Source organism: Hypanus sabinus, chromosome 8 (assembly GCF_030144855.1).
Source record: "Hypanus sabinus isolate sHypSab1 chromosome 8, sHypSab1.hap1, whole genome shotgun sequence".
Taxonomy (NCBI): domain Eukaryota; kingdom Metazoa; phylum Chordata; class Chondrichthyes; order Myliobatiformes; family Dasyatidae; genus Hypanus; species Hypanus sabinus.
In genome coordinates, this window is record NC_082713.1 from 54,263,360 (window position 1) to 54,290,608 (window position 27,249).

The 27,249-nt window shown below is 38.0% G+C and overlaps 1 protein-coding gene across 1 annotated transcript in view; it reads right to left on the reverse strand.

Annotated features, from left to right (window-relative positions):
* Positions 1 to 1,820: 1,820 nt before the first annotated feature.
* The window catches only part of LOC132398152 (ATP-binding cassette sub-family C member 5-like), a 142,858-nt gene continuing 117,429 nt past the window's right edge, over positions 1,821 to 27,249 (reverse strand). Inside the window, exons 25-32 of the mRNA XM_059977199.1 lie at positions 24,483 to 24,669; positions 16,293 to 16,382; positions 15,000 to 15,189; positions 11,973 to 12,132; positions 10,682 to 10,760; positions 9,214 to 9,327; positions 7,258 to 7,422; positions 1,821 to 3,610 (exon numbers count right to left, since the gene is read on the reverse strand). Of these exons, the coding sequence (XP_059833182.1) occupies positions 3,491 to 3,610; positions 7,258 to 7,422; positions 9,214 to 9,327; positions 10,682 to 10,760; positions 11,973 to 12,132; positions 15,000 to 15,189; positions 16,293 to 16,382; positions 24,483 to 24,669 (1,105 nt within the window). The 3' untranslated portion in view covers positions 1,821 to 3,490. The remainder of the gene's footprint in view (positions 3,611 to 7,257; positions 7,423 to 9,213; positions 9,328 to 10,681; positions 10,761 to 11,972; positions 12,133 to 14,999; positions 15,190 to 16,292; positions 16,383 to 24,482; positions 24,670 to 27,249) is intronic.

Below are 27,249 nucleotides of genomic sequence, written 5' to 3' on the forward strand. Positions count from 1 at the left end.
AAAAAGAAGGTATATTGCCTACTACCTGCGCAATAATATGTTTACACATTAAAAAAACCATAAATCTTAACCGAAAGCAGCTGGAAGTAAGGGATTTAAATGCAGAAGAAAAAAGAAGGGATGAACCCTTAATCTAAATGGGAATTATGAAAATATTCAAGGAAAGGTCCCCACACAAGAAAAGGTGTGGAACTTAATTCTATTTTAAGTTCGGCACCCAAATGATCAGATCATCTGTATCTTTCAGTAGTCTAAAGTCTTACTGTTCTCTGTGAACCCTAAGACCATCCTTAATGACCGTTCCAGTATCTCCATGGAATAGTTTCTTCCTCTTCTAATGTACTCCAGGATATTATATGTCATAATGGAAGAGTCTTTGCAGTAACAGTAATCTTTATGAGTTAGCATGAGACTTCATTGTGTAGATATTTGTTAAATATAAAGCAGCCATTAATTGCAATCTTTTAAAAAATGGTAATGGATATCTCTAACAATTTAACAAGTCACTTGTGCAAACCTGTGCAATGCAAGTTATATTTCTGAGGAGAATGCTAAAGTGTTTAGATTATTTAATTGTTTTTAAATGACTGAATTGTGCAATTCTGCAGAAAAATATATTCATCACTACAATATAAAATAACTTTATTGTTTTGTCAGTTCTATTTTGCAGCAAAAAACCTTCCATTATGCTATCACATTGAGAAATAGATTTACATATAGAACCCTAGGCAGATAAAAGCTCCACCCTGTAGCCCTTGTTTGTAGTGTGTGTGTTTTTTCAAAGGCAGCCATTTGTTATGAAGGTCCATGGATCCCCAGTTAATGGTAGGCTTCCATGGCATAACAAATTGGGAACCCCTGGACTGATGAATTAAGATGATTGTTTTACTGTCCATTTCTGGAAAGGGAACAGAATATTTTGTGCTTGGATTTATACAGAAATCTACATAAATATCTGTAAAGTAAACTGGTATACTTAAGGCCTTTGACAATTTTGAGCATGTCAATGGAGCAATAAAATCAATTAAATATTGTACATTCCAGTAATATGCACTTTGATACCATGTAAAAATGCAGCTACTCAAATATAAATAATGTTAATTATTTCAAACATCTCATTGTTGAAATCGATGAATTCAGCAACGTTCTCATTTATGTAGTCATGAAAGACTCTAGTCCAATTGCTACATTAATACTGTCAAAATTAAATATATCTAATTCAACAATATAGAAGCACCTGTTTCTTGTGTTTTTGAGGAAAATGTCCCAGTTAAATTAGTTTTCTTTTCAAAGTTTGTGTCTAGAGATGTTGTCCAGATTGTAAGACATTAGGTAGTTTAGGCAAGAAAAGGAAATGAGATAAATTGGGCTGCAGATTATAGTTAACCCAAGCTTAGGTTTCAAAAGCATCTGCATTGTTAGCAGAAGAGAGGAACACCCACATGAATCTAAGGACAACTTAGGTTCAGGTAAAAAAATGTATTATATTTTATAATTTTCTTTATTTTGAGAAAGATGCAGATGAAAATTTCTTGAAGAAGTTGCAAAGTTTTCACTAGGCTTTTCTAATCTCTCTACATGTTTTACATAATACTATTTTAAAAAGTAGGGAAAAAGTGCAACTGTGCATTAAATATTCACCATTTTCTTGAGAACATTACCAAATTTGGAACAGAAGTTTGGCAAAACCATTTGAAAATTTTTGAATATATGCCTTTAAGCATACAAACATTTGTGAATTGTACCAGTTACATGAATAGAATTCATATGACTTGTATTGAGCAAAAATAATCCTACAAACAAAAGGATAAATTGTCAGTTTGAACCTCAAAATTCAGTGAATATATGAAATACAACATTGACAAGAGTTGATTTTTATTCTCTCTACTATGAAGTTACATTTATCAATATGTTTAGAAAAAATAAATGCTAATTTTCATTCAATTATCATGGATAATGAGAGTACCTCAGAAGTGTACTTCTGTAACACTGTTTGATGTTAATGTATCAACAAAAGATAGATGCGCTAAATACACAGTCCTCTGGGGGGGGGGGACACGGGGTGCCATTAACAGAAAGAACATATCATAAAAGTTCTACCACACGTTTTCCAGTCCTCAAAGATCATTGACAGCATTGCTCTGATCAGTCAGCATGTACTGGAGCTATGACAGTCATGCATGAGACTGTCAGAAATGTTCTTACTTAACATGTTTAGAAATAATGGCCGTTTTTCCAATTTCCACAAGTATGCTGTGCATTATTGGACTTGCACGCATTGCTGAATCACCCTGACTCTACTTACATCTTACAGATGCTGAAGTTTCCTAAACATTACCTAGTAAACTGATAGCATTCAATTTCCCTATACTAACACCATAGATTTTATGAAAACGCCTTTTTATGGGAACAAATTCTGGTTGCAATGGAATTACATGCTGAAAGCTTTAAATCAAAATATTACTGTAGCTTATTTGAAATACTGTAATAATATTGTAAATATTGAACCACTGACAGCTATAATTCTGTTTAAAAGAATTTGATGGTGACATTATTTACATTATTTACAGTTAGGTCTCCCTCTCTGACATTAGTCAGAGCTCTGTTTGCACAGTACACTCGAGGATTATAATGGATCACTATACAGATCAGATGCTTCTAATCCTAAAGAATTCTATTTTCACTAAACAGTGCAAAATATGTTAAATATTGGTGTCTGTTCTCAGAAAGAGAATTACAGGATACAAATTGCAATGGAGTGAACTCCATCAATCAATGAAGAGTGGGTTAAATGAATAATTGTTGCTGCCCCAATAGAGGGAGTCAAATGAGTAACACAATATAGTGTGTGATTTCCTATTAATGATGATGTAAATTGCATCGAGGAGAAGTCCCTATTCTATTGCACTAACATTATAAGGGGCGAAGAATTGCAAAAGGAAAGAAAGTGCATTTCTTATGGATAATTTACTGTTTATAATGAAGATAGTTAAGTATTCCAAGATCACCTTAAAGTCTTTCAATAATTATTTTACCTCGAATGCATTAATTATAAGTGTGCGTTTGCCATTCATTTGCTCTTCTTACATTTAAAAAATAGCTTTTGGCAAGGATGATTCCTCAGATGGGAATTTAAAAGCTCTAATTTACAAAGTAAAAAGGAACCTAGTAATTTAACAACCCACAACTATTTTAAATATCATTATCAAGAAACAGAATACTAGGCAAGACCCGTACTAAATCAATTACTCTATATACATTTCATTCAGCTATTCCTCTCAAAGGCATATCCACTATGCAAATTACTTGATGGATTGCGGTGCCTCCAAGATATAATAAATAATGTATGCATTAATGTCATTTTACTTGAAATAACTTTATCCAGCTACAAAACATCCCAAATTTTTTCTTAAATTATTATGATAAAGGTCCCTCAGAGATGAATCACAACTGGGCCAGTAACAGTGGAGAATTGAGACTCGGCTGCTGATCAAGGAGATTTGCTGCTGGAAGATGGAGCTATTATCTTGTTTTCCACTGAGCGAAGCATTGCATAGAATCTTGAATTGTCATTAGAGAGCAGGACTCTGGGGCTGTCAAATTCAGCAATCTAATTAAAAGAGAACATTTCTTTTAGCATTAACTCTGTTGCTAGTCAATACTGTCATTAGATATTAACACTTTCAATCTCAATTGATAAAAAAGATGTTCCTTCTTCATATCCTACCCCAATAAGAAAGTTTTAAAAAACATAATATTCTCTGAACTCTCATGCTGGGACAAATTGGCACTCATGGTGATAATCTCTAGTCTTTTACCTAACTGGCTTTTCACAATGCAGTATGTGAGTGTTGGTAGCAAGGTTAATTGTTTATTTTAGTTTCTGGAAATCTTTAGCTTTTAAGTTCTTGATATCTTTTACAGGTTGAGTAATTTTTTTTCATTATCTCATATTATTCTTGTAGTTAAATCCGGGGCTAGTCTAAAATGGCAAAAAGTGCAGGGGCTTTTTCCAGAACATCATTAATCATGAGAGGACCTGCTAGATCTGTCAATTTCCCGTCTGACAGATTCATCCTGTCCACATTCCTTCTATACACAAGTGCTATGACTTGCCCTGATATCCACTCATTTGTTTAATAAATGTTGGTTAGATTAAAGGAAATCCAGATAAATATATTAAGGAGAAGGGAAAAGAGCATTATATTTAAGGAACACTTACAGCATAGAAACAGGACCTTTGGCCCACTAAGTCAACTCCAATCACTAAGCACTCATTTACAGTAATCCTATATTAATCTTATTTTATTCCTTCCCTTTTTCTATCAACAACCTCAGAAACCACCACACACTGACACAATAGGGGAAATTTACAGTCTCCAACTAACATATTTATGGATCTGAAAAGAATTGAGTGTAAATGAAGGAAACCCACATAGCATGAGGGAGAGCGCAGAAATTCAATGAAGGCAGAACCTGAGTTTAGGATTAAATTTAGGTTGTTGTCAGGGGTGTGCCACTGCTGCCCTATACTGACAAAATTGGGTGAGGAAGGATGGGGGGAGGTTTAAAAGCTAGCAGGAACTGATTACAGTGCATGGTCTGTTTCTGTACTGTGTATTCTGGATAGTGAACAAAAAATCAACTTCAGTTACATCATCTTGTCTTTGCTCTTCCTCCAAAGGATTTTCTCTTTTCACAAGAAAACTCAGAATGTTGATATAATGGATCTTATTTTACATCCTGAATAGCAATCATGAATAGCTTCTCAAGGGGGAAAATACTGAAAGAAACAGTCCTTTTGATGCAACAATAAAACATTAACAGCTATTATGACAAGGTAATTCTGATGCCAACTTTAACTATCACCATCTAAACCTCCAACATAGAAACAAGTCCTTCAGCCCATACAGTCCATTCAGAACCATTTTACCTGCCTAGTCCCATCAACCTGCACCTGGACCATAGCCCTCCATACCCCTCCTATCCGTACACCTATCCAAACTTCTTTTAAATGTTGAAATCAAAATCACATCCACTATTTGTGCTGGCAGCTGGTTCCATACTCTCACCATTCTTAAACATTTCACCTTTCACCCTTAACCCTTGACCTCTAGTTGAAGTCTCACCCAACCTCAGTGGAAAAAGTCTGCTTGCGGTTACCTATCTATTAACACCCAATTTTGAATATCTCAGTCAAATCTTCCTCCAATCTTCTCCATTCTAGGGAATTAAGTCCTCATCTACTGAATCTTTCCTTGGAACTCAGGTTCTCCAGTCCCAGCAACATCCTTATGCGTCTTCTCAGTACTCTTTCAACATTATTTACATCTTTCCTATAGATAGGTGACCAAAACTGCACACAATACTCCAAATTCGGCCTCATCAATGTCTTATACACCTGAACATAACATCCTGAATCCTGTACCCAGTACCTTCATCTACGAAGGCCAAGGTACCAAAAGCTTTCTTACCCGCCCTATCTACCTGTGATGACACTTGCAATCAATTATGGACCTGTATTCCCAGATTCCTTTGTTCTACCACACTACTGCTCACCGTGTAAATCCTATCCTGGTTTGTCCTTCTAAAAAGGAGCACCTCACACCTGTCTGCATTAAATTACATCTGCCATTTTTCCAGCTGGTCCAGATCACATGGCAAGCTTTGATAGTATTCCTCGCAGTCCACTACACTCTTAATCTTGGTGTCATCCACAAATTTACTAATCTAGTTAACCACATTATCATCCAAATTCATTGATATAGGTGATAAACAACAAAAGACCCAGAACCGATCCCTGCAGCACTCCACTCGTCACATAGTCACAAGCTCCAGTCAGAGAGACAACCATCTTCCACAAAGCCAATGTCCAATCCAATTTACTACCTCATCTTGAATGTTAAGCAACTAAACCTTCTTGATTAACTTTTTGTCAAGTGCATTGCTGAAGTCCATGTAGACAACATCCATTACCTTGCCTTCATCAACTTTCTGGTAACATCCTTGAAAATCTCTTAAGATTAGTTAGACATGACCTACCATGCACAAAGACATGTTTACCATCCCTAATCTCTCTTTGTCTATCCAAATACTCATATATTCTGTCTCATAGAATACATTCCAATAATTTTCCCACTACTGATGTCAGGCTTACTGGCCTATATTTTCCTTGTTCATCCTTAGAGCCTTTCATAAGCAGCAAAACAACATTAATTATCCTCCAATCTTCTGGAACCTCACCTGCCACGAAGGATGATTCAAATATCTCTGCTACAGCACTTACAATTTCTGCAACTTTCCTCCTACATGGTCTGAGGGAACAGCCTGTTAGGCCCTGGAGATTTGTCCAACCTGATTTGCTTCAAGACAGCAAAAGCCTCCACCTCTGGAATCTGTGGAGGGTCCATGACCTCAAGGCTGCTTTGCCTCACTTCTAAACACTCTGTGTCCACCTCCTAAGTAAATACAGATGCAAAGAATCCATTTGAGATCTCCTCCTTCTCTTTCTGCTTCACACATAGATTACCATTCTGATCTTCCAGAGGACCAATTTTGTCACTTGCTATCCTTTTGCTCTTAACATATCTGCAGAAGCCCTTGGGAACCTCCTTCACGTTGTCTGCAAGAGCAAGCCTTTTTCTAACTGAAGCCTTTCCTCGCTGAAACCTCAAAATCCCCACTCTAACAATGGCTGCTCCAACAAAGGCCAGCCACTCTGCTTGTCCCTACCTTATTTTAATCTGATTCACTCCTGTTCAGATACTGAAACTCCTGCCAAGCACTGCTTTTTATGCTCAATTGCCAACCTGAGTGAGTCACCTCTTTTCTCTCTCCCAATCTCTTATTCATTGTTGTTAAATGGATTAAATAGAGAAATGCAGAAATTGCTGCTAGTTAGGTTCTTCCTCCACTCTGCGCACTCTTGCAGGATTTACCAATAAGCTTGATACTGAACGTCTGTAATGATATGAACTTGCTAACTAATGTTGACCTAAAAATGGTTGGAAAAGTTAAGGCTATTGATTAATGAGTGAACTTATAGCATCATAAGAATAGAGGGAAAGAGGTGCGTAACGAAAGAGAGATAGAATGTAGAATGAGTGTGTATTAGAGACAGACATAGAAGGAATTGGAGAGGGAGAAAGCAAGACCAGGGACATGACAGGCAATTGAAGCAAATTAAAATATTAGCTTTCAATCTGAAATGACTGATCTGGTTGTTAATGCTTAGCTGGAGACACAAAGGTATCTTACCTCTCCCTGATCCAACACCATTATCCTACTGCAATTCAAAACTGTGTGAAGACGATGTGCTACAATTAGCATTGTACAGTCAGAAAAAGCCTCCTGAATGGTCTTGTGAATCAATACATCAGTATCAGAATCAATGGCAGCAGTAGGTTCATCCAGAAGTAAAATCTAATTTGAAAGAGTGCATTTCATAGTTACAATACTGAAGTGAATGATACTGCTTAGCTGAATTCAAAATATAAAAAATTTAAAACCAAAGTACTTTACCCTTAAGCTTCGCAAACAAGAGAAAATCTGCGGATGCTGGAAATCCAAGCAACACACACAAAATGCTGTGATCAACGAAATGCCGAAATGTCGACTGTACTCTTTCCCATAGATGCTGCCTGGCTGAGTTCCCTCCAGCGTTTTGTGTGTGTGCCAAAGGCGGATCGACCCGATGCAATAGCACAAGGTACAACGAATTCAATAAAACCGTAAAACAAGTGATACTTCATCAAACTTCACTTTTTATTCATAGCATGCTATGGGAGAAGTTACAGACTGATCTCCCAGAGAGACAGTCCACCCCCGAACACAATTCCACACAACTTATTACATTGATCATTACAGGAAAGATTATAATTATGTCAGTTAATAGAGTTTTAGAATAGTTTCAATCACATACTAAGATACAATTAGATGTAAAATCATTATTTGTTAGTTATAATTATTTCTGTCAAGACTACAACTTAACTTCCTCATATTGGCACCTCCCCCTGACACTTCCCCCTTCTCTCGAATGTTATGTCCCATATTTAGTTATGCCTTAAGATGCCCCTTCATCATACCATACCCATATTTAGTTATGCTTAGCACTTTTAGAGAACAATGCCTAATGCGTCACCTGTGCCAGGTAGAGTTTCTTTCTGACTGCCCAGTAACATAAGGTACCTATAGGACAATTGATCATGAGCTAATCATACCCCTTAATCCATTCCCTCATTTACCTATCCCTCTATCTAAGTTTACCTTTCCCTTCATCATGTGTTACCTTTAAGCTTGTTCTGACCTCCTAGTCAGTTTATTTGTGAGATGGAGGTCAGAGTGAGACAAAATAACAAAAGAAAATCTCGGGATTTTTTTTCCAGAAATTTGGTACTTCCTCCCTCCAACCCAAGGTAACCAAAGCTTACAGCAGATGGAATGTAGAAAATGTGTGCATGAGAAACAGACATAGAAAGTGAAAGAAACAGAAAGGGAGAAAGCAAGACCAGGGAGCTTACAGCAGACCATAGTATAGGAGAAATGTCACTCATATCCAGATACCTTTCATATGCAGTTGTACTCAGAAACTCATCATCTGTTTACCCTTTCACTCCTCTTAATAAATTTACTCTGATTGCAAGAGTCCATGAAATGAAGCTTGTTTTGGCTCACATAACTTACATGAGTCCCTGATATATTTTATCCAATGTAACTTTTTGTCTACTCATGCGATTCAAATCAGAAGCCTAAAACTTGATGCCTAAGGTATTCTATAGCAAACTCTAAACTTAAAATTTTTCTTTGCTTGATGGGACAAATTTTTAATTGGGGTCTGTTCTAGGTATCAATACATTTTTTAAAAATGACAGCTTTCTCACCTAAATGCCTTCATGCCATTATTAGTTTTCTCTCTTCAGAGATGTACTTAACTGCCTCTTTAACATTCACAGTGTACACCATGTTCCTGTTAATTAACTTTAGATTTAAACTATTTCTCCTGATCTTACATATGGCATGCCACAGTACTTCAAAAACAAGAGTAGCTTTTTTAGTTCTTGTTATTTTCTGATATGAAATCATTTACAACCTTAAACTCTGCATTTCAAGTCACAATCCCTCAGCATATTTACCTTCCAAGATGCCCATCCATTAATAATTGATTATTTTTTCCTAAAATAGTGAAAACTACAGAATACCCTTTAAAATTGTTACCTTGCTGTGTTGAAGAAGGGCTCGAGCCACACACAGCAATTGCCTCTCACCCACAGAAAAATTCTCTCCATTTTCCATTACCTCAAATTCAAGTTTCCCTTCCAGCTGTAAAATCTGTGAAATGCATATATCAAACAATCTTGTCAATTAGATTGTTCTAGATTTTAATATCTTAAAATTGTAAATGTAGTTTAGTTGCCATTATGAATATTTTGTAATATTTATATTCTGAGAGTTGTTACTTTTGAGAAATTAAATACATGTCTATTTTATGTACTGATTGCTGTACCTAGTATTTTTAGGCTAGGGCCAGTGCAGGTTAAATGTAGAGGAACTCCTCTTCGGTTCAACAATACACCTGCTTCTTGGTCATAGCATTTCCTTGAAATCCATTTGTAGTTCTGAACCTAATTGGCAGGCAGTGTATACTCAACATAAAATTATGATATTGTACCCAAATAAATGGAAGTTATTTTGTGGGCAAAAATAAGCTTTCTAATTAATGCCAGTCTATATAATTTGTATTTCTTTGCGCATAAGACTTTAAAAGGAGTGATGGGTAAATAAAAAAACACAGTATGGCATTCTAAGATGCATTTTAAACATTTATTTATCATCACTGGGAAGTACCTGTTGGTTTATATAAATTGCACTTAATTCCAGGAATGGATGAAATATGACTCAAATAAGGCATGAATCAATCCATGATGATAAATCCTGTTGACATGAGATGCAATCTCAAACCATCTTTTTGTAGTTTAAGTTCCATCCTTCTCAACTGCTTTTACATAGCATTTTAAAACTAAACAAGTTATAGTGAACTGAATGGCCTCATTCTGCGCCATAAATTTCTTTGATTCTGACGTAAGGAATACGTGAGAATTTGGAATGTACACATTACTATATAACATCTGCAATAAGAAAGGGTTGCAAAAATAAAAAATGGCCAGTTACAGAAATACACATCTTAAATCTAACTAATCAGTGGGATAAAGTGGGAAGCCATGTCATTTGAATCGCTAAGCCATGTGAAATCCTTTTCATTAAAGAAGTGATCAAACTTCTTTAATTTTTGGTGGAATTAAATCACAATAGAATCATAAAGCATGATCAATGACAAACATACAAGATAGTTGTTCAATTTGATTTGAACCACTGATGTGAATACAGTATATTGTAACTTGTCACAAAATAGCAAATTATGTAACTCCGGTCATAAACCACTTGCGATTGTCCATGTAATTGTATGTTCCTTAGGGGGAAAAATTGTCATCTCCTTGTAAGATTTTCTTTGTTATTTAGAGTTACCCAGTAAATGGGTATTTTTGTTATAATTTTTATTTGAGTCCATGAATATTAATCAGTAATGAGGCATGAAATAAAATTATACCAAGATTAGTGCTGCAAACGTGACATAACATTATTAAATATTACAAACAAATAAGACATGTCAGATACGTGTACTTACACTTTCTTTCATGTGAGCTCTTTCTAACACATCCCAAATTTGAACATCAGTATATTGATTATAAGGATCCAGGTTTGATCTGAAAATAAATATTGATTTACATCTATAGTTAATATAGATATGATATTCACTTAAGACTTGGACTTGAGTTATACGAAGATTTTTTTTCTCAAATAGGTAGCCTCTTCTTCTAATTCGATAATCAGACCATAAGACAGAGGTGCAGAATTAGGCCATTTCATCATGGCCGATTTATTTTCCTTCACAACCTAATTATCTTGCGTTCTTCCAATAGCCTTTGATGACCTGTCTAAGCAAGAACATATCAACCTCCATTTTAGCTATACCCAACGACTTGGCCTCCACGACTGTCTCTGGCAATGAATTCCATAGATTCACCATCCTCTGGGTAAAGAAATTTTTCCTCATCTCTGTTTTAAATGGATGCCCTCTTATTCTGAGGCTGTGGTCTTTGGTCCAAGACTGTCCCACATCCTCTCCACTTCCACTCTATCTAAAACTTTCAATGAAATTCCACCCCCCTTCCCTCCCAAATGAGTGCAGGATCAGAGCCATCAAACACTCCTCACACACCAACACCTTCATTCCCAGAATCATTCTTGTAAACCTCCTGTGAACTGTCTCTCATGCCAACACATTCTTTCTTAGATATGGGGACCAAAATTGCTCACAACACTCCAAATATGGTCTGACCAATGTCTTATAAAGCCTTAGCATTACATCTTTGCTTTTATATTCTAGTCCTTTCAAAATATATGCTAACATTGCATTTGCTTTCCTTACTACCGACTCAATGTGTAAACTAACCCTGAGGGAATCTTACAAAAAACGGACCCCAAGTCCTGTTGCACTTCCAATTCCTGAATTTGTGCCCCCACTTAGAAGATAATCTATGCCTTTATTCCTTCAAAGTGCATGTCCTTACACTTCCTTACACTGCCTACATCCATCTGCCTATTCTACTGATCTGTCCAAATCCTTCTGGACTCCTTGTTCTCTCAACGCTGCCTTTCCCTCCACTTATCTTTATATTATCCACAACCTGGCCACTAAGCCATCAACTCTACACACATGGATTACACATCTTTTAATCCTATGTCACTTCTTTCCAAGTATATGATTTTACTTTTTAATCAACAAAGCTACCCCAACCCTCTGCCCATCTGCCTATCTTTTCACTAGGATGTGTATCCTTGGATGTTTAGCTTCCAGGGATGTTTAATTCCCAAGATACAGATCAGTTGGGAACTTAGTTAAATTAGATACATACCTAATAGTGCCAGCAAAGAGCACAGGTTCCTGTGGGATGATGGATAGCTTCTTTCGAAGATCATCCAGTCCAATATCACTAATCTTTACACCGTCTATTGTAATGCTACCACTGGAAATTTCTACCAGTCTGAACAATGTCACTCCCAGGGATGATTTCCCTATGTATAAAAGATGTTTCAAGATAAATTAATACTGTATTAACAATTTGGTTAGTATACACCTTATTTCCATGCATAATATGGCTTAATCTCCTACAACCTACAAGGTAAAGTGATAATAAGTGTTCTGAGAGTTTAAATTTCCTCCTAATCAGGCAGATTACAATATTACTTCTTATAGGCTATAGTTTCATCTCAAAATGGACAGAAAATAGTTGTGATATAAATATAATTATTTATTTATTTTTAACAGAATGACAGTCAATCTTTCCATGACAGCCATTTCCAAAAAGTTTGTTACTTAAATATTTGTTAACTGAATGAGAAGTTTCTTACAAACTTTTAAATAGTGTCAGAACTGTAAAATTTCTGATAGTTCTATAATATCACACGGTTCTACAATTTTTTTCATTTTATGTGCCAATTCCTGATGAGAAACATCAGTAAATTAAGATTATTTACAGAGCAAAATTATTTAACATTATGATATTGCAAATATATAGTCCATAAAGATACTAAACTCTACACATATATTGATAGCAACTCAAAAACATTGCAGACCAACACTGCAGAAAAAAATTAAAACACTGTGAATCTTTAGCTGCAAACTTGGTAAATTCAGAGAAGTACAAAGTCATTTTTGGAACACACTTCATCAAATTTCAATATTCTCAAGCCACTTCAATGGGATGTGTTCATGCTCCTCCACTCCTAACTCTCTTAATTATTTTCCATTTAATGATTAAGATTGGGAAAGATATATCAAAGGTTTTAGCACTAAATTAAAACTTTGTGCTTTTTAAATTCATTTACTGACAAAGCAAGGATTTATTGAAAAGGTAGTGGTGACTACCTTCTTGAACTTCTGCAGACTGCGTGGTGTTGGTATCCATCTTAGGGCTGAGAGGTTTACATTTTAGGATGATCATCCACTGACAATGAAGAAAAAGAAATATACTTTCATGCCAAGATATTGTGAATATAAGGGCCTTCACTTGCTTACTGACATTCCTTGCAATTGCTGTCTTAATCCTTGTTTGTAGTGCAGATCATACCTGAGGGAGATGAAGTAAAAGAAAGTCTTGCCAAATTACTGCAGTGTATTTTCCAGTGCACACTGCGCCAATGATAGAAGGTGTGAACATTTAGGATGAGGAATTGGAAGCAATCATATCCTGTTGATGCTGAGAATTTTGGGACTTATTCCGTCCTGTGAAATCTGGAAGAGCAAAATTCCAAGCGTGCTCTACTGTGTAATTTGATCATGCCTGATTTGTCTCAGGCCTCATCTCCTCTTCATGGCCTCACAGCCTTCAGTACTCTGATCTTCCAAAAATTCATACTCTTTAAATGCCTCCATTGATCTGGACTTCACAACCTTCCTGGGCTGAGGGCTCTGCAATTCACCACCCTCTGAGAGCAGTTCCTTTGCACCTCAGTATTAGCTGACTGACTCCTAATCTTGTAACTACACTCAATGGTCACTTTATTAGGTACAGGATCAGAACCCAGTTAGCCTTCTGTTGCTGTAGCCCATTCACCAAGGCTCAATGTGTTGTGCATTCAGAGGTGCTCTTCTGCACACCACTGTTGTAATGTATTGTTATTTGAGCTACTGTCGCCTTCCTGTCAGGCTTGAACCCATCTGGCCATTGTTCTCTGACCTCTCTCATTAACAAGGCATTTTCGCCGACAGAACTGCTTACTCACTGGATTTTTTTTACTTTTGTGCCATTCTCTTAATCCTTGAGACTGGTGTGTGAAAATCCTAGAACAGCAGTTTCTGAGATACTCAAACCATCCCATGTGGTCAAAGTTACTTAGATCACATCCCCCACCCCCACTGACATTTAGTGTGAATAACAACTGGAATTCTTGACCATGTCTGGATGCTTTTTGATGCATTGTGTTGCTACCACATGATTGGCTGATTAGGTATTTGTACTAATGAGCAAGATTGCAATGTGCCTAATAAAGTGGCTCCACTAATGGCAGCATCTCAACCCCTACCTTGTTAAGTGTTCCAGGATCTCAGTCTTCCAAATTTAGAAAATTAGATTTAATTTCTTTTAGCTGCTTGTCATAGACCAATCCTCTTATCCCAAGAATTAACCAAGTGAATTTCTTTTAGATTGCTCCAATAACAACATAGCTTTTCTTAAACAAAGGGGTCAAAACTGTGGCTAGTACTTTAGGAGAGGTCTCACTAGCACAATTGTAACAGTACTTCCCCATTTCTAAGCTCCAACCACCTTGCAATAAACCAACATGCAGTTTATCTTCTCAACCACTTACTACACCTGTCTGCTATAATTTGAACACTAGTATAGAAAGGCTTTTGAAACCGTGCTCATGCAAATAAGTAAATAATTCAACATAGTGTTGGAAAAATGGTTAATTTTCAAGTGAGCTACTTATGAAGTGTTCTCATAAGTTGAAAAATGCACATCCTGACTCAGCTCTCTTATAATAGAAAATTTGAAGCACAGAATAAAAGTATCAAAGGAATATTGCATGAATGTGAATTTTATATATAGCAGACATCATGGAGTGATACTTAATGACTGATTTACTTCTTGAAGCTTAATCTATTGGGAATATCCTTATTTAAAATGCTTTGAATGGGCTTTGTGATTCTAAAGTTATTGTATAATTGAATATAAAATATAAAGTTATATTTGCACATCAGCATGCCAATCTATTATACTTTTTGCAATAGGTAACTATCTTTCTGAGAGTAAATGTAATTGCTTAATTATTTAGTAGAGTCACAGCTCTACCTGACTCTAATCTAGAGAAATATCTTAACATAATTTCAATATTCTCCAAATTAAATTTATAAATTGCATAAATAAGAATGAAATTACCTGATCCTGTTCTTCCAACAATTCCAATCTTTTCCTGAGGTTTGATGGTAAATGTAACTTTCTTAAGTACAAATGGTAGGTTGTCACGGTAACACATTGCTACTTCGTGAAACTGGATTTGTCCTTCCTGAGGCCAGTTAAGAGGAGGTGCTGTTTCAGGAATATGAGATGGTGCTTCTGATTCCAAATTCTGAAATTGAAACATATGTAAACTATCATAGTTTCAAATTGTAACCCTTTTCTGGCATATAATAAATGCTTTCCTGACAAATGTAAACTGTGTTTGTAACAACAACAAATACGAGAAATATTCACAGGTCAGGTGGCATCTGCAGAAAGAGAAACATTGCAGAATCTGATGGAGGATCCTTGACCCAAAATATTAATTCTGTTTATTTTTCTACAGATGCTGCCTGATCTATTGAGAGCTTTCTGCTTCTATTGATGGTTGGGCAGATGCAATGATTTGAGACATGTTAAATTACTACTCAAAAGGTACCTCTGATCAACACCTTTTGGATTTAAGTCGGAAAAAGAGAATAGAATAATACTGCAGATTCATACAATTGAAAATTCACCATTAAAATTGCATTACCCTCAAATGGTAAGCAATTTCATGTTAAATTTTTCAGTCAACCCATTACATCACGTAGCTTTCTGAATCTATAAATTCATCTTTAGAGATTAAATAAGCTGCAGTAAACTCAGACAGCTTCATCATAGGTACTTTTCCCTCCAGCATCCATGACATTTTCAAGGAATGATGCCTCAAAAAGGCAACATCCATCATTAAGTACCCCCATAACCTAGGACTTGCCCTCTTCTCATTGCTACCATCAGGAAAGAGATGCGGAAGCCTGAAGGCACACACTCAGAATCAGCTTCTTCCCTGCTGCCATCAGATTTCCGAAATAGACATTGAACCCACGAACACTAACGCACAACTTTTTTTCTCCTGTTGCACTACTTAATTTAACATTTTTAACATATACTTCTTACTGTAATGTACTGTTTTTATTACATACGCAATATACTGCTGCTGCATAAAAACAAATTTCACAACTCATGCCAGTGATATTAAATCTGGTTCTGATTTGGAGGGTAGTACTGAGCAGCATCCAAACATCAGTTCCCTTGACATTCAATAAAGTCATGGCTGGCCCTCTGCTCTATCCAGTTTCCCACCCAGTCCCAATATCCTCCAATTCTTTTTGAGTCCAAACAAGATTTAATCTCTTGATTACTTTTCATGGTATACATACAAAGAGTCATGATTAGATCTACAATACTGACCTTGATGTAATGCCTGATTCTTTCTACAGATGTGAACCTGGCTTCTGATTCTGCAGCTAAGCGGACCGTAAATTGAAAAAGTCCTGTCAGCTAATTTAGAACACCAGACAGAAGATTAAGAGAAGTTATTATGAGAGAAAATGAAATCAGTCATTGAAACTAATTTTTATTTAACTAAAAGACACAATTCAATTCCATGTTTTAGTTACATTCTAGTTACAACACAAATACCTTTACCCACCATGGTATACTGCAAGATTCCTTTATAGAAACTCATTCCACATTCCCTCATGCTAAGATTTCCCCATTTCTGCTATGAGTAAGTAAGATGAAAAATCAAAGTTCAGGACCCTATCAACAGCATTATATAGAAATTTATGTGTTATATGTACTTGGTACTAAGATTGAATTTTAGCACACTGTAGATTTTAAGTGGAAGGAACTAAGAGTATAAGAGGTGATGAGGCCCAGGCTCATTTATAATTTTTGGGTGTGGAGATGAAGGATGGTTATTTCACTAACAAGAAAAAATCTGCAGATGCTGGAAATCCAAGCAGCACGCACAAAATGCCGGAGGAACTCTGCAGGCCAGGCAGCACCAACGGAAGAAAGTACAGTCAGCATTTCAGGTCAAGTCCCTTCGCAAGGACTGGAGAAAAAAAGATGAGGAGTAGAAATATGTCTGAAGCACATGGCCTGGAAGTTTTAACTTTAGGCCTCATCTGAATAGCCTGAAATTAAGGCCAGTAGCAATGAAGTCAACAAAAAAAGGGAAGTTCAAAGAAACTGAGTATTCCTGCAAAGAGTCATTGGTAATATCTCAACCTCACATCACATTTTCTAGCCATACTGCAGACGTGAGCAATATAAACATTTCAGTCCATTAAGTGATATAGATATAGAATTCCTTCACTAACAAAACATATTATCCACACTTCCCTTTCTTTCCAGTAAATAGTAATTTTTCTGGGAACAGAAATTTCCAAGGTATCTTACCCTCATGGCAATTATTCATAAGTGAGAGTTTGTTCATTTATTTACTGGTATTTATAGATGTGGGCTTTACTGTCATTTAATACTCAGACCTAAGAGAATTGTTGATGTCACAATGAGCTGGTGTCTTAAATCTCTGCAGCCTGTGCAGTAAGATTTCTGTTAGGCTCCGAGTTCCAAGTCTTTGACCCAGCCAGTTTGGGGAGGAATTTTCAGATTGTGGTATTTACATACTGCACACTCACCAACATCAGAGCATGTTGGCAAGGCCGATTCGCCAGCGCAGAGAGGGGGTAACTGACCCAGACCTCACATCATGTTTTGGCATGTCTGTTTTCACATGGCTCAGTGAATGGCAATCAGAAACAGGATCTGGAGGCAAACTTTCTTTTCTATAAATCAGGGTATTCAGGATGAAATTTTAAGAAGTTATTACAAATTAAACCAGACAATAATGTCAGAAATTGGATTTGAAGGCTAACCGTGTGCTACATACATTGCCGGTGCCCTTTAAACATAGGATTATGTGATGCCCTAGGGTCTGTGTTGGTCTAATGGAACCTCACCAATTCATCACAACTAGAAATGTTCTGCTGGGCGGCAATGACTGAAGCACGTCTGCCTTAAAATCACACTCTCCAGAGCACCCAGTACTGAGGCAACACACAGTAAAGCCTGTCCATGGTGGGAGGGTGATTACAGGACAGAGGAAAGAGCTTGCAGGCTTTCAGCAAAGACATTAAAGAGTGGAATGAACAGTATGAAGAAGGTCCTCAGACAAGGGTTGCCAGGAGTTTGAACAGGACCACTGAATGAAGAGCCCAGAAAAGGTGGCTGGTGCTTTGGACTGTAAAATGAGAAAGCTTGTACAAAACAGCAGTGTCACAAAAATTCCATGATTCCTACACAATACAGTTAACCCAATTAAAGATAGCTTTACCTATCACATATACATAGAAACATACATGTTGTATGCATCAATGGCCAACACGTGCTTCTGGCAGTAACACAGCATGCCCACAACTTACTGACCCTAACCCGTACATAGAGCACCCGAAGGAAACCCACTCAGTATCATGGGGAATGTACAAACTCCTTACAGCCAGCAGTGGGAATTGAACCTGGGTCCTGGTGCTGTAAAGCGTTATGCTAATTGTTATGTTACTGTGGATTATGGTGGGGTTTGTATTCCTAGAAAATGGTCCATATTGAGACTTTTTGTAAAATGTAAACACATCAGCTGTGCAAGAAATGAAAACTAAAAAGAAATAAATCATATTTATTTATCTAATCATTTTCACATAAATTTCATAAAAATTGATTTTTATTTTGTATCAGATTTTTGGTTGTGTTTTATGAATTCTATAGAAGTTTCTATTGCCATAATGCAGGGTATGTCAAAGTAAGTTTTACATAAATATAAAAACTGAATTGCCATGCACTTATTTTATAGTGCGCGCGCGCACAAACACACACACACACACACACACACACACACACACACACACACACACACACACACACACACACACACACACACACACACACACACAGTTAATCACTGAAGCTGTTGCTTGATCAACATCTCCCACTCACTAATCTTCTGCTTCACTCTGGCATTCTACACTCTCCCTCACTTATCCTTGGTTTTAGCCTCCAAATGTGGGATTATGTAAGATTTTCTCAATCTCCTCCTTCTCTAGTTAGGTTAAAACAATGTCAAAATTAGGAAGGGGGTCACCCACATCAGAGGGTATCCCCCTTGAATTTGGGATCTCTGTAAGCTGAAGTATATCATCCCATCATTAATGTGGCATGAAGATAGCAAACTACCTCTGAAGGAAGAAGTGCCTGCAATCTTCCGGAAGTACTCTCTTGCGATGTTTCATTGCTAAAACTACATCACCTGTGACTTGATCTACAGCAGATGCCATTATTACTTGCCAGCATCACTGTAAATGTGGATTGGCTGGAGTTTATGAAAGCAGCCATCTGTTTTGTTATTTAAGGAAGTTCGAAAAGTAGCCCTGTTCCCCTACCTAGGGCAAATATTCAATTAGAACAGAAGGGGTGGGAAGAACAAGACAGGATATTGGTGAAACAAAAGCTGTCAGAGGAGTGACTGGAGGAAGACAGGAGTAATACATTGATGGTCATGAGGAGGAGCACCGTATTATTACACCTGACTCTTCACCAAAGAGACACACTATAAAAAACAAGCTAATAAAGCTAAAATTGTGTATATCAATGGGAGATACGCCAAGCACGAGCATCTGAAGTCTGGCACCAGGTATGGGTGTTTGCAGGATGTGTAGGGTGTAAAATGGCAAAATGCACTCAAATTGATCAAAGGGATCAGCCGAAAGCTACAACTGGCAAGGAGATATGGATGCAAACTGAGATGGTTTGCTGAGCTACATCTCAAAGCCCATCTCTGTGCTCTCCCAGTAGGTTCAGCAGAACCAGAAGACCATGTCCTTCTCTGGGCTTAAGCACCAAAACCAATTATGAGAATATTCACCAAGCTTTTCTAAACCAGCTGTTTTAGCATCCTACTTGAATCCAATATGAGTTTCAGACCACACAGACACACCCTGGTATCATAATCCATAGCTATACTATTGCCTATGTTCACTTGGCAGGGTCACTGCTGAAACCAGAGGTGGAAGTAAATTGAATTTCCTCCCTGTACAATTATACCACTAACATTGTTAACTTAACCCATTTGTTTTGATTAAATCTGCTAACTTCTTGCTACCATGCAGTGCCAGCTTTTATTAGCTCAGTTTCATATATGGCTGAAACCCATATCTGATCCTTCATTTTCTCTGTAGCTATTCCAAGACACTCAGCTGACTTCCCTCATTATATCTCTGTAAACTTGAAGTCATTACCAGAACAACATGGTAGTATAAATTGCAGTCAGTGTTATCATTACTGAGGCCACCTGAACAGGCATGTCATCTATATCTTGAATAACAACTTCTTCTTCACTTAAACATACCCTGTGGAGTTTGGAAAGTGTTTGAATCATCTGCTTTCATTTTCTGAGGCTCAGTTCTAAAACATGAATCACTGAGTCTGTCACACGCACACAATTTATTTCCCATGATTCTGATTTTCACCTCTGTCCTCTTCCTATACCTCTCCAAGATGTGCTCATCTAATTCTATGTTAATTATATGTAACTTTAATTGCTCCACTATTACCAGCAGTGATATCAACCGCCAAGGTTATAAGCTCTGAATTTCCTGTGAAACCTTTTAATTTCTAAACAGCTCCTCCAAATTCTGTTGTTGTTGGTCATCTATTATAATTTCTCCTTATGCTAATCAGTGTCAAATTTGGCATGATAATATCCAATTGAAATGCCTTGGGGCATTAGAGATCCTATATGGATGCATAATATCCTGAGAGTTGTGTTCAGTTCGTTGTTAGTCATCCTAAAAATTTGCTTTACAATGCGTGCCACTAAAGAGGTGGTGAGGATCAAACTAGTGGACCTCAAGAGAGACAAGTCCTCTGGTCCTGACGGAATGCATCCCAGGGTACAGGCCCAAGTTAAAATGCATTTGTAATAATTTAAAGAGCAAACACGAGGCAATCTGCAGATGCTGGAAATTCGAACAACACACACAAAATGCTAGTGGAACACAGCAGGCCAGGCAGTATCAATAGGGAGAAACACTGTCAACGTTTTGGGCCGAGACCCTTCGTCAGGACTAACCAAAAGGAAAGATAATAAGAGATTTGAAAGTAGGAGGGGGAGGGGGAAATGTGAAATGATAGGAGAAGACCAGAGGGGGTGGGATGAAGCTAAGAGCTGGAAAGGTGATTGGCGAAAGTGATACAGAGCTGGAGAAGGGAAAGGATCATTGGACGGGAGGCCTAGGGAGAAAGAAATTGGGAGGGGAGCACTAGAGTGAGATGGAGAACAGGCAGAGTGATGGGCAGAGAGAGAGAAAAAAACAAACAACTAAATATGTCAGGGATGGGGTAAGAAGGGGAGCAGGGGCATTAACAGAAGTTAGAGAAGTCAATGTTCACGTCATCAGGTTGGAGGCTACCCAGCCGATATATAAGGTGTTGTTCCTCCAACCTGAGTGTGGCTTCATCTTGACAGTAGAGGAAGCCATGGATAGACATATCAGAATGGGAATGGGACGTGGAATTAAAATGTGTGTCCACTGGGTGATCCTGCTTTCTCTGGCAGACAGAGCGTAGGTGTTCAGCGAAACAGTCTCCCAGTCTGCGTCGGGTCTCACCAACATATAAAAGGTCACACCGGGAGCACCGGACACAGTATATCACACCAGCCGACTCACAGGTGAAGTGTCACCTCACCTGGAAGGACTGTCTGGGGCCCTGAATGGTGGTGAGGGAGGAAATGTAAGGGCAGGTGTAGCACTTGTTCCATTTACAAGGATAAGTGCCAGGAGGGAGATCAGTGGGAAAGGATAGTGGGGGGACAAGTGGACAAGGGAGTCACGTAGGGAGCATTCCCTGCGGAAAGCAGAAAAACTTCCGTCTCCGCTGCATCTGCTCTCAGGATGAGGCTTTTCATTCCAGGATGAAGGAGATGTCTTCCTTTTTTAAACAAAGGGGCTTCCCTTCTTCCACCATCAACTCTGCTCTCAAACCCATCGCTCCCATTTCCCGCATATCTGCCCTCACCCCATCTGCCCGCCACATCACTCGGGATATGGTTCCCCTTGTCCTTACCTACCACCCCACCAGCCTCCAGGTCCAAAGTATAATTCTCCGTAACTTCCGCTGCCTCCAACGGGATCTACCACCAAACACATTTTTCCCTCCCCCCACTTTCTGCTTTCTGCAGGGGTCGCTTCCTACACGACTGCCTTGCCCACTTGTCCCCCCCATCCCTTCCCACCGATCTCCCTCCTGGCACTTATCCTTGTAAGTGCCCTTACACTTCCTCCCTCACCACCATTCAGGGCCCCAGACAGTCCTTCCAGGTGAGGCGACACTTCACCTGTGAGTCAGCTGGTATGATATACTGTGTCCGAAGCTCCCAGTGTGGCCTTTTATATGTTGGTGAGTCCCGTCGCAGACTGGGAGACCGTTTCGCTGAACACCTACGCCCTGTCCGCCAGAGAAAGCAGGATCTCCCAGTGGCCACACATTTTAATTCCACGTCCCATTTCCATTCTGATATGTCTATCCATGGTCTCCTCTACTGTCAAGATGAAGCCACACTCAGGTTAGAGGAACAACACCTTATATACTGGCTTGGTAGCCTCCAACCTGATGGCATGAACATTGACTTCTCTAACTTCTGTTAATGCCCCTGCTCCCCTTCTTACCCCATCCCTGACATATTTAGTTGTTTGTTTTTTTCTCTCTCTCTGCCCATCACTCTGCCTGTTCTCCATCTCCCTCTGGTGCTCCCCTCCCACTTTCTTTCTCCCTAGGCCTCGCGTTCCATGATTCTTTCCCTTCTCCAGCTCTGTATCACTTTCACCAATCACCTTTCCAGCTCTTAGCTTCATCCCACCCCCTCCGGTTTTCTCCTATCATTTCGCATTTCCCCCTCCCCCTCCTACTTTCAAATCTCTTAGTGTCTTTCCTTTCAGTTAGTCCTGACGAAGGGTCTCGGCCCGAAACTTTGACAGTGTTTCTCCCTATAGATGCTGCCTGGCCTGCTGTGTTCCACCAGCATTTTGTGTGTGTTGTTTGTAATAATTTACAAGAATTTTCTGCCTCTGGACAAGTGCCAGTGGATTGTAAGACAGCAGATATCATGCCACAGTTTAAAAAAGGATGTCAGCAAAATGTGGGTAACTAAAGGGCCAGCTACCTTAATGTTTGAAGTCAAGAAATTGCTTGATGCTATCATTAAGGAAGAAATAGCAGACATCTGGACAGATGTGGTTCCAACAGGCCGACAGAGCATCAATTCATGAAGGACAGGTCTTGTTTGCCAAACTTACTGGAGTTCTTTACGGATATAATGAGCACAGTGGATAGACGGAAATAGGTGGATATTGTGTACTTGGATTTCCAGAAAGCACTTAATAATGTTGCACATGAAAGATTTGTCCATAAAATAAGGAAGCATGGAGTTGAGGCTAATGTATTAGCATGGATAGACTATTAGTTAACCAATAGAAGGCAGAATGTTGGGATAAGTTGGTGTTTCTTGACTTGGTAGTTAGTGGGGAACAGAGTGCTATAGGGGTTGGTGCCGAGTCCACAAATGTTCATAATTTGTTTAAACTGTAGCATATCTACGTTTACTGATGGCAATAAATTGAGTGGTAAAGCAAATTGTGCAGAGGATGCAGAGAGTCTGCAGAAATATAGATAGGTTAAGTTAATAGACAAGGGTCTGGCAGATGGAGTACAATGCTGGTAAATGCAAAGTCATTCATTTTGGAAGAAAAACTCGAAGATCAGATTATTAACGGAATGGCAAAAGATTGTGCAGCATGCTATTGTGCAGAGGGACTTGGGAGGGGTTGCGCATGAATCATAAAAGGTTGGTTTGAAGGTGAAGCAGGTTATCACAAAGGCAAATGGAATGTTGGTCTTCATTGCTGAGGAGATTGAATTTAAGAGCAGGAAGGTTATGTTGTAACTGTACCTGGTACCAGTGAAGCTGCACCTGGAGTACTGCATGCAGCTCTAGTTTCCTTACCTGAGAAAAGATATACTAGCTTGAGAGGAGGTGCATAAGGTTCACCAGGTTGATTCCAGAGATAAGGAGGCTAGTTGATGAGGAGAGGTTGAGGACTATACTTGCAAGAATTCAGAACAATGAGACGGGATGCCATAGAAACATATAAAATTATGAAAGGGATAAATAAAATAAAGGCAGGAAAGTTATTTCCATTGGGACTAGGACTAGAGAACAGGGGCATAGACTCTAGATTCAGAGGAATAGATTTAATATGGAGTGAGGAGAAACTGCTTTTCCTGGAGAGTAATGAATTTTTGGAATTCTCTGATCAGGGAAGTAGTAAAGGCTGCTCATATGTTTAAAACACAATCAGAAAGATTTTTGCAAGGGAAGGGAATTAAGGTTTATGGAGAAAAGTCACTCTGGTGAAATGGTCAGATCAGCCATGACCTTAATGAATGGCACAGCAGGCTCAATGGGACAGATGGCCTACTCCTGTTCCCACTTTTTATGTTCTTATGCTAAAACATGCAAGTGGTGTTGTAATTGGAATTTACCTGGACTGTATGGGAGATGGCTAGACCTGCATAGGCTGGTGGAATCCTTCCATGCATGAAAACCATCATTGCTGACACTACTGTGATGAGTATAATACTAATGAGGTCAAGGCGTACAGCCAGCCATCGCATGCCACAGCTGAATAGGAAATGTGGGCCTTGATTGCAATCCAGCAGCTCTTGATACCTGAGAAAAATGGTGGCAGCAGGATTAGGAGATTGTCAAAATTGTGCATGTACTGCAGATGTACGTACCAAAACTACTTTATGATATTGAATAGCTTCAGTGCTTATGTGAGATATTCCACCACTGGATGTCAGTAGTGCTTGTATTTTTTTTATTTACTGACGATGCTCACACATCTGCCAGCACAAAAATTAGTTTTATAAATTAATCAACAAAATGTGTCTAAAATAATACAAGTACCTTACGTATATTTATTCGAAGGATTTAGAAATAGGTACACAAACTGGCTTCGCCTGAGATTAATCTATTTTTATTTAATTAAACAACATGATGTGGGTTTGCGGTTTGTTTTACAAATCACAAGTTTGAATCTACAAATAATTAAATAAGTTTTTCTAGAGGATGCTGTTTATTTGCCTGTGATGTTGCTGCAAGTAAGTTTTTTGTTTCACGTGTATACATGTGCTTGTATAAATGATCATAAATTTGACTTTGACAGGTGTTGTACCATGAGGGTATATTTGTATGAAAAAAGAAAGGAGCTAAACAACCTTTTCTATCACAATATATAACAGAATTCAAATGTGAATTTATTCACCTGTATGCATATCCACAAGCAGGATGAATACAGGTCTATAGTATATACAGTATATATAGTATATACAGGTCTATACTGGTATGGAAAGCCCTGCACCAGGGCTAACATTTTGAGTCTGGAATGGGATTCAAATTGATAAGCCTTTGACTCAGAGGCAACAATGCTAACAATGGACTATTGTTCATGCGATGTAACAGAAATAAACACCTTATAATTCAGGATGTGCAGGTTTCCTTGCCAGTACATGCTGTCCATGAATCTTAGCCGTCAGAGGCCTGGATGGTAATGCAGGGTTCATGTTTATACAAGTGAGAGAAGAAAGCAGAGCTTTTGTCCCGATTGAGAAGTTTGCTTTTGACTAGGTGAGGGGATATGAATGTCGCCCCAATCGCACATACCAAAAAACACCAATCTATGAACTAAAGGAGAATCAAGGACCACTCCTGTTTCTTCTGAACTACTTAGCTCATTCTCATTGCTACCCTCACCTCAGCTGAAGCTAGCAAAACATAGCTTTCCACTGTTAAATCTTTAAAAGCCTCATTTAATATTTAAATTTTCTCTCTGGCTCCATAGAGTGGATTGGCTGCCTGTCTATTGTCCAGCTCACATTAAACCCTGAAAGAGCAGTGTTGAGTCAATTGACTGGAGACAGGTTTGAGATTAAAAGAGAATGTTATGCTTGGTTAGATTTCAACAAGAACATGACCTTGGAGTCCCAAAAGGGATGTCAGGTTTTATATTTTTGGTTCAGCAGAAAATAGAAATGCAGGTGCTTACTATTTAAAATAAGAATGTAGAATACTTTAGGTTCAGGAGAAAGAAATAAATAGTATTTCCAGTTGATGGTCCTTAATTCTGATGAAAAGTTATCAACCTTAAATATTGACACATTCTCTCTTTCCACCAATACTACCTGTTATTCTATGTTCTCATTCTCATTCCTGAATACTATGGGAGGAGACTGAAGGAACAGTCTTCCCAAAACGACGTCGCCTGCCAACTCTCAGTCACTAAAAGACTACCTGTCATGTAGGTCAATTTGAAAAGTCACTTGAGTCAGATATGGGCAGTTTTGCTAATAGACATAGAAGTAAACCCCAGTTCGAACTTGTTTTACATGAAAAAGGGGAGATCTCAACTCATCAAGAGGAGTTAAAACACAGAATCCAACAGGGGGTGGAAATTGAACTAAATTACCAAGGGGAACTTGGATTGACTGCTTGGAATCATAAATGCAATTGAAATCTGTAGTCTCCAGCATTTCCATTGTGCATTTTATTTTGTGTACTATTTACAAAATGGAATACAAATATAAACCATACTGAATTCCAGATATCATACATTATTCCAAAGTCGATATATAGTGGACTCACTCAATCTTCCAAAATAATAAATGGTGAAAAAATAGAGCAAAGCTCAATTTATTTCTAAATAATTATCTTTTATTATCTCCACAAGTAAAGCAATGGTTAAAATTGCTGACTTCCCTGAACTATGGGAAAAAAAAGCAAGATGGTGACAAATTTTCTTTTAAAATGTAACATGAATCTGGAGAGGCAACTTCACACTGTATACCACCAGCATGAAATTCTGCTCTTTTACAGGGTTGTCATTGACAATAAAAACGGGAAAATTTAAGGTAATAAATTTAAGGTATAAAACAATATTAGAATCAATACATAATGAGGCCTAGTAACTCCATTCATAGATAAAACTCTAGATGTTGTAAATGTGAAATAAAAACAAAGTCATCAAACATTAATTTGCCTGAAGCGCTGAGAGTTTCTGAATACAATTTCTTTCAACCCTTCAATGAAATCTGCATAATTCCTATCCTGAAGGCTTTATTTGCAATTTTCTTGCTTTGATGACTTTCTGGATCAGCTTTTTCCAATATGAATTCCTATGCCCAAGTTGTAAAAAGAAATGACCATGCAAACTTGCTGCATTAAAATTAACTTTTCTGATCAAAGCCCCAG